The sequence below is a fragment of the Neolamprologus multifasciatus genome, chromosome 14 (assembly GCF_963576455.1).
Source record: "Neolamprologus multifasciatus chromosome 14, fNeoMul1.2, whole genome shotgun sequence".
In the NCBI taxonomy this organism is placed as follows: Eukaryota; Metazoa; Chordata; class Actinopteri; order Cichliformes; family Cichlidae; genus Neolamprologus; species Neolamprologus multifasciatus.
Window position 1 is genome coordinate 32,720,259 of NC_140452.1, and position 8,032 is coordinate 32,728,290.

At 40.6% G+C, this 8,032-nt stretch overlaps 1 protein-coding gene across 2 annotated transcripts; it reads left to right on the top strand.

Annotated features, from left to right (window-relative positions):
* The first annotated feature begins 1,330 nt into the window (after positions 1 to 1,330).
* On the top strand, positions 1,331 to 7,766 carry LOC146504436 (homeobox protein otx5-like). 2 transcript variants are annotated; one of them, XM_085131571.1, is made up of 4 exons: positions 1,331 to 1,698; positions 2,979 to 3,762; positions 4,945 to 5,096; positions 5,353 to 7,766. In XM_085131571.1, the coding sequence occupies exons 2-4, from the start codon at positions 3,663 to 3,665 to the stop codon at positions 5,989 to 5,991; spliced, it is 891 nt and encodes a 296-aa protein (XP_084987697.1). In that variant the 5' UTR covers positions 1,331 to 1,698; positions 2,979 to 3,662; the 3' UTR covers positions 5,992 to 7,766. The 2 variants fall into 2 exon arrangements, with proteins under 2 accessions (XP_084987697.1, XP_084987698.1); XM_085131572.1 differs by lacking the exon at positions 1,331 to 1,698 and having other exon boundaries at positions 2,275 to 3,789.
* Positions 7,767 to 8,032: the final 266 nt, after the last annotated feature.

The window sequence follows — 8,032 nt, forward strand, 5'->3', positions numbered from 1 at the left end:
AATTTTCTGTCAGTAAAAAAGCCTCGGGAACATTTAATGAGCAATGACTGAGTGAAACTTCATTTCAATTCCAGTTTGAAATCCTTTTTTTATCCTTTGGAATTAAAACATTCAGACATCCATCTGAGCAGCGCTGAGCATACAGATGAGGAGGATTTCATATCTGAGTATTTTTCTTTCTTTTTTTTTAAACTATAGCTGTCCAGAATGGATGAGTTTGCTCTCAGCTTCTTAGTTTATTGAAGGGCGTTCGCTAATGAAAAAGGGATGAGAGAAATAGTGGAGCATATGGGCAAATGTTCTCTAACAAAGTGGGATGGCAGTTAAGGTCAACAAGGGGAATAAAAGAGTTTGGAGAAAATGAAAACTAAATGAAAATACAATGGCAGTGTTTGCCTGTGGGACATGTATGCGTGCTTGTTTCAAAATGGGATGTTTACGAAATGCTGTGCCCTCCTGTGTGTGTGTGTGTGTGTGTGTGTGTGTGTAGGTGTTTGTCTGTGGGAGTATAGATTAGATGCACTAAGCCTCTTATGTGATGGTTGCCCTTAATTTGCTTCTACTCTGGGTCCTAGTGCGTCCAAACCACAAGCATCATGGAACAATTTCCAAAACAAACAACCCAGAAAACATTACTTGTCATGCAACAGTAAAATCCGCTGCTTTGAATAATAGCATTAATATTTAGACTGGTACCTAGGCCTGTATCTTAGGGAGGGCTTATCTTTTTATGCACATTCAAGAGCACAATTTAAAGAGTAAAAATCACAAAGAAAATAACTTGGAGGAGAAAAATAGTGACTGTACTAAATAATTCTGAATAAATGAGTCCATTTCCTAATGCTTTCATAATGCTTGTCTTATTTTCTAAAACAATGGAGAAAAAAAGTTCCAGTTTTGGAACTTTTTTTCTTTAAATCTGGTGCAGCATTTAGGCTACAACCTAATGACGATTAAAAAAAAATCCTATATTTTATTATCTTATTAGGAACCTAAGAGTCTAATTTAGAACAGCTTTTCCATTTCAAAATAAATGTACAATAACTAAAAATGACTATATACTAATATTTTACAACTATGCTTTATAGCCTAATACAGTCCCAAATACAAATGTGTCATTTATAATTAGCATACAATACAGGCTATTTACGCTTTTGTTTATTATGCTCGCGTATATTGTCAACTGAGAAACTACTGATTAAATGAAGTTATTTTTTCCTACTATAAGCTTATCAAATTCTACTGCTCATAACAAAAAACATTTTTAACATAAAAAAGTAAGAAAACAATGTATTTTCTGTTAGCTTATAACATAAAACATGTTAAAAAATGTACTTAAGACTCTGAGGGCAGGTGCTAGGAGAATGCGCGTGCACAGCACTACCGCGCTCGCGCCCTGATGCGCATCTGAGGTCTTGCTATTCCCGCCGTTTTTTTTTTTCATGTCAGCTGGAGGTCTCGAGACAGTCTTGTCCTCGGACTCCCCACAGTTCGCTCATTTAGCTATCCTGCTAGCAATTAGCTTTGTATAAACTACCCTAGCAACAACAACTGACAATAACAGCTAGACATACAAACAAACACACAGGCGTACCTGGATGTGGTAAGCAACTGAAGAGTCCACCGTATCCAAACCTTGAACAGCGCGCACACTGGAAGGCCTCCCACACACTGAGACAGCCACACACACCTCAGCAGGTGAAGACATTTTATTCTGAGATTTGGAAACGTTCAAACACGCCGGTAAAATACTCTCTGTGGCTCTGTGTGTGTCTTTATATCTCCTGCTATGGCTTTACAGAGCTAGATAAACCCCTTATACAGTTTGGGCTGTAGCTACATGAGTGTGTGTGTATGTGTGTGTGTGGATTTTAAACTATAAGAAATCCGATTCAATTAACAAGCGCAGAGAATCGGCTTTGGACACTGTGAAATTGTCTCGCTGTAGAGGATGGCACAGGCCAAACTAGCCCCGGGAGGAGACACAACGCATACACAAAGCTCAGCGATAATAAATACAACACTAGGACTGACAAAATAAACAAAGGGTAACGGAAACAAAAAACAAAAAAGCAAACAACCATCTGTAATAATAGTGCGTACAAAATTATAAGATAACGAAATAACGTCGGACTTTGCAATAAAACATCTTTATCAGATACTTTTTATCTGCATTTATACATGTATTATATACCTACATTTATAATGTAGGTATATAATCAGACCAGGGCCTGACAAATCAAATAAAACTAGTTTCAGATTTTTATTATTATTATTATTATTATTATTATTATTATTATTATTGATTAAGTGAATGAATGGATAATTGGTCCGGAGGCAGCATGTTGGGGATCAGAAGGGGATTTAATAGCAGAACAACGCGGTCTTTGTGCTACTTTTAATCCGGCCTGTACCCCCTTCTCCGCCTCAGCTGCTCTACCTCTGCCTCCACACTCAGTCGTCCAATTATTTTAGGGAGGCCAATTTCAAAAACACTTTAGAACAATATAATAAAATTTTAAAAAAGAATTAATTCGTTTTTTGTTTTTTTTTTTTAAAAAAATGATATCTTCAAAATGTCTCCGGACACCTATGCTTGTTGCTGGGATGACTGTAAGGCTAAGCTTGGCAAGTGGCTATAAAAACGAAAATTGTTAAAATTTGTGTTTGCGCGCGCGCGGTGTGTGTTTTATAGTACTTTTTCGATGTTTGTGTTTACTGCCTGCATATCAACAAGTGTTCTTTGTTGCTGCGACAACATTTAGATCAAATAGGGACATTAAAAAGACTGTATATTATCCTCTATTGAAAGACAACTTGAATGAATAATGAACAATATGTAGATGCGCGTGGGCGAGTGCGCAGAGAGAGAGAGAGGGAGAGAGAGAAGGAGGGAGGGCTCTGGGTGTCTACTTGGATAAGAAGTTACTTCTAATTAGCCAGTCTCTTCTCGCTCTCCTCACTTGTCCACCCTGCAGATCAGCATCCTCTTCTTCTCAGGGACGACCAGGGACAGAGGGGCGCCCCACCCGCCTTACAATTTTTCAACACCCGTCAGATCGCAGGCACCAAACTGCCGTGGAGCTGCCGCTGCTGCCGCTGCTTTTTGGCATCTTTCACCCGGCCACGTTATATGTGCGCACTGCAATTACGCACGGCTCTGATGGAGATTCTAACCGGCCTCGATTAGCGAACTGTGCTGTTTTCAGTGTGGTGTATTGACTTGTCGCACCGGGCCGACTTGAGTTGAGGTAGTCTTTCTTTTTTTGACTAGAAGCATTGAACATACACTAAACCCTTAAAAGCGCCGTGGTTTTACGCGTCAGGTGGAAACAAACGTAAAGGGGCTTGGCCAAAGGTGCCTGGCTGGAAGGCAGTAAGTCAGAGTAACGTATAAAGATAGATGAGGAGAAGGCAGTCAATGGACAATTAAAAAACAAAAACAACCTAAGGCCAAACATCCCACCAAAAGGAACAAACACTGTTAAAGGCAGTTAGAGGGAAAATAGAGAGAGAGAGAGCGAGAGAGAGAGAGAGAGAGGAGGGAGAGGGAAAGAGAGAGAGAGAGAGATACACCCCCTGGAGACTAGTTAGGAGACCCGGCCCCCGGTCTGAGAGAAGGAGAGAGCGAGTGAGGGAGTGTTTTAAAGCCGGCAGGAGGCATGATGTCCTACATTAAGCAACCCCATTACGCCGTGAACGGGTTAACGCTGTCCGGCCCGGGCATGGATCTGCTCCACACCGCCGCCGTTGGATATCCCAGTAAGTACTGGCCTTTGACTTCTGTGTGTTTTTAATCTGTGTAAACCTGTAGTTTCTTTAATCGCCTTTATTTTAAGTAAACAAATAGAATAAAACAAGGGAAATGATGGAATTAAGTGAAATATTCGTTATGTATTTATTGCTTATATTGCGCAGAAAAATGGTAAAAAAAAAAAATTAAAAAAAAAGACTCAATTTGAATAATATATTTGAAACTTTATCTGTACGGTTATATTTATGATTATGAACCTAAGTGTCTGCTCCGTGTATCAGAACATGTGTTCACTTGACCTATAAGTTCAGAGGATTATAGAGTCAAAAAACAATGAAAATGTGTGAGAAGAGAAAGGCCGCCTGTTCTCACACGGAATTAAAACTAACTCCAATCTGTTGCGCTTACAGTGTAACCTATTTACAAAAAGGACAGTCATTGTATTTCATATTGGTGCATTAATAATATATATTTTTTCATGAATGAACACTGAGGTTGTTTATAAAGCCCGATATGCAGCGATCAGCATCTGCCACAGACGGCAGAAGGCGTGTTGTCGAGCTCGGCCCAAAGTTTACGTTTTTAAAAGTCATAATCCCCGATGTGGATATTCATTTCGTTTCGGTCTTTCTTTTTTTTTTTCGATTCGCACAGCTCCGACGGCCAGTCAGAAATATTAGAAAAGAAAGAAAAACATCAGGCCTGCTGGACCCGCTTATTCGGTCCTATAAAAACGTTTCAATCCCGCACACGTTTGTTTCTTTCCTCAACGCCACATAAAAGATTGAGCTACGGAGACTCGCCACTATTTGTTTATGTCTACAAATATCCACGGCAGCGTATAAAATGTGAAACGAAGCCGCAACAGTGCTTATGTATTTAAAGTGTATGCCGCAAATTCAAGAGAAAAATCGGAATTCGTTTATTTGTTTCAGCGTTTTTATTGAAGCGGTTTATATACAGATTTGAATTTCATATTATTTTCAATTCATCATTTCTTTCATCATCAGTTCAATAATTTTTTTAAATGTAATAAATGCAGACCAACGTTGATACATGGCCTTACATGGTCCAATAATTTTTTTGCGGAATTCTTCAGATATAACCTCAACGTAGATTTTAACGTGGCAATAATAATAATAATAATAATAATAATAATTAAATAATAATAATAATAATATTTTTTGTAGGCACACCACGCAAACAGCGTCGGGAGCGCACGACTTTCACGCGTGCGCAGCTGGACATCCTGGAGGCTCTTTTTGCCAAAACACGCTACCCAGACATCTTCATGAGGGAGGAAGTGGCACTCAAGATCAACCTGCCTGAGTCCAGAGTCCAGGTAACACATTATACTGAAAATTATACTCAAATATATTTTCCTATATTGGCAGGACAAAACACCTGTGTGTGTGTGTGTGTGTGTGTGCATGCGTGCATGTGTGTGAGTGTGTCACAGAGACACATACAGAAAGAAAGTGAGGGTTTGTTGAGTTCCTATGAAAGCAGCGTGTACATCTTTAATGTTTTTATCAGCTGCTTTGATTGTGAAATAGTGATACTTAGATACCTTCTCTCTGATGCTCCTGTTCCCAAAGGTCTGGTTCAAAAACCGTCGTGCCAAGTGCCGCCAGCAGCAGCAACAGAGCACAGGCCAGTCCAAACCACGGCCCCCTAAAAAGAAGGCATCCCCTGCTCGTGAGGCCAACACCGAGGCCAGTGCCAACCCCACCAACGGTCCCTACAGCCCTCCTCCCCCTCCTCCAGGCACCGCCATCACCCCCAGTTCCAGCTCTGCTAGTGCCACAGTGTCCATCTGGAGCCCAGCCTCGATCTCTCCGCTGCCAGACCCCCTGTCTGCTTCCACCACCCCGTGCATGCAGCGTACCACCACCTACCCCATGACCTACACCCAGGCCCCAGCCTACAGCCAGAGCTACGCAGGCTCCTCCTCCTACTTCACTGGTCTGGACTGTAGCTCCTACCTGTCTCCAATGCACCCACAGCTGTCGGGGACCGGAGGGGCCCTGAGCCCTATCACAGCCTCCTCTATGGGCGGGCCCCTAAGCCAGTCCCCAGCCTCACTGTCCTCCCAGGGCTACACAGCCGCCTCACTGGGCTTTGGAGCCGTCGACTGTCTAGACTACAAAGACCAAACTGCCTGGAAGCTCAATTTCAATGCCGCTGACTGTCTGGACTACAAAGACCAGAACTCCTGGAAGTTCCAGGTCTTGTAAATAACAGGAGGTGGGGCGTGGGGAGGGAGGTAGAGGGAAGAGGTAAGAAATAAAAAGATAATAATCAAAGTAGGTTGGAAAAAAAAAACAAGATTACTTTCTATGTGTTTTAGAAGCAGGAAGAGGTAAACTTGGGACACAGAAGTCCCACCAATCACACATCAGCTGAGGAAGTGATCGGCTGAAATAAACTCTACGTGTTTGTTGTTTCAGAAAAATATCAGTGGGAGTAATGTGATCTGTTGAAGCTTGGTTTGGTGACTGTAACAAAGAGATGACAATAGTGTTTAAGCAACATAGAAAATCAGCCTTGAAATCAAGGAATGACCACATGTAAGGAAAAAGAGACTGATGTATGCAGAATAAAATCAGACTAGTGAGAACAAGCTTTCCTTTTGATTCGACTGATAAAGCTGAGTTTGACTTGGACCAAATTTAAAGCAGGGCTTATTTGTAAAAATGCCACAGCACAACAACATTTGTAACCTACAGGTTGTTTTTAACATAGAATTGAAATGGACCTTTTACACTGATGAGAACTGCATTTCTTCCTTTCAGACTTCTAATTTTGTTTTTTCTGTGATGTTTTTCTTTGAAAAAGCTGCTTTTTTAATCATTGAGCTTTGAGAAATGAAAACAGTTCAGCTAACCCAATGTGACACCTAAAGCTTGATGTCTTTACAGGGTTTTCTCTAAATCACACACAAGCTGATGGTTCCTAGTAGCCTTGCATGACAGTGACCCCCTGCAGCCTGTGTGGGATACGAGCTGAGGGGGGGGGGGGGGGGGGGGGGGGGGAGTAGGTCACTCCAGTGACTGCAGTACGAACCTGTTGCCTTTGAGCATGGTTATAATCATTATCTGAATGGCTAGTACATTGTTAGTGTAATAAGATCACTTCCACACATTTTGAGGGACAATGGTAACATTGTTGCTAATTGAGGCAGATGAACCCCTCTTCATCTCACAGTGGCATGATGAAAGCAGACTGCCAATAAACTGCTGCAGTGAGGTATCTGATGGGAGAGGAGACTGCACCGGAGAAAGGGAAGGGACTGGGCCTACATGCGGCCAACTCACCCCTCCTCCTCCTCCTTTGCTCAGAGTCTGGTGCCTCTCTCAGCTCCAACCTGTAAAGATGTGATAGGTACCACTTTATGTGTTTGATGTTTTGTCTGATTTTTTTTCTCTTTTTTTTGTATTAGACTTAAAACAACTTAAGTTTCTTTTCAAATTTGTGAATTTGTTTGAGTAAAATCTGTGGTAATTTGTTTTTAAGTTCATATTACTATCAGTACTATTATAACTATCATCATTAATATTATATCTTCTGCTGACATGGACTTTGCTAATATACTTTTTTGTTGTTGTTTTGTAAATATTAAAACTTGAAAGTGTAATCATGTCTGGTATCAGCTGTGTGTTGTTACACAGGCACTCCACCCAACAGACTCTGTCACCCTCTTTCTTAATTTCTAGAAAACTGCCAACTTTTAATTTTTTTTCTGTTTATATACTTCTGGTTTCTGCTTCTTCTTCTTCTTCTTCTTCTTTTTGTCAAACTCAGGGGTTTATCCAATAGAAGTAGCAGTATGCTTCTTAATCATTTATTGTACTTACATTTTTTTTTTTTTTTTTGCTTTATAATCGTCTCTGCTTATTTTCTGATATGAATTATTTTGTATATTTCATTTGTCTCCTGTGTTTGACCGGTCTCATCACTACCATGCCAGATAACTACAATGTTTCTGAGACATTAAACAACTTCATTAAAACTCCTGGGTTACTGTGTTCTCTAAGTCATGGATCCTTCCATTTCTCTGCAATTCAGGGCTGCAAGATAGTGCTAAATAGTGATACTGCAAATTTTAATATCGTTCCAATACCAAGGGAATACAGGGTCAGTACTGCTGGTACTAATACAGATACTTTTAACATATAAAGTCAGCTTTTTTAGGGGAGAGCAGTGTGTCACAATTTATGAGATGAATCATCATCAATTTGGAAATGCATTTTAGTGTCCACTGTGATTTTTATTCTC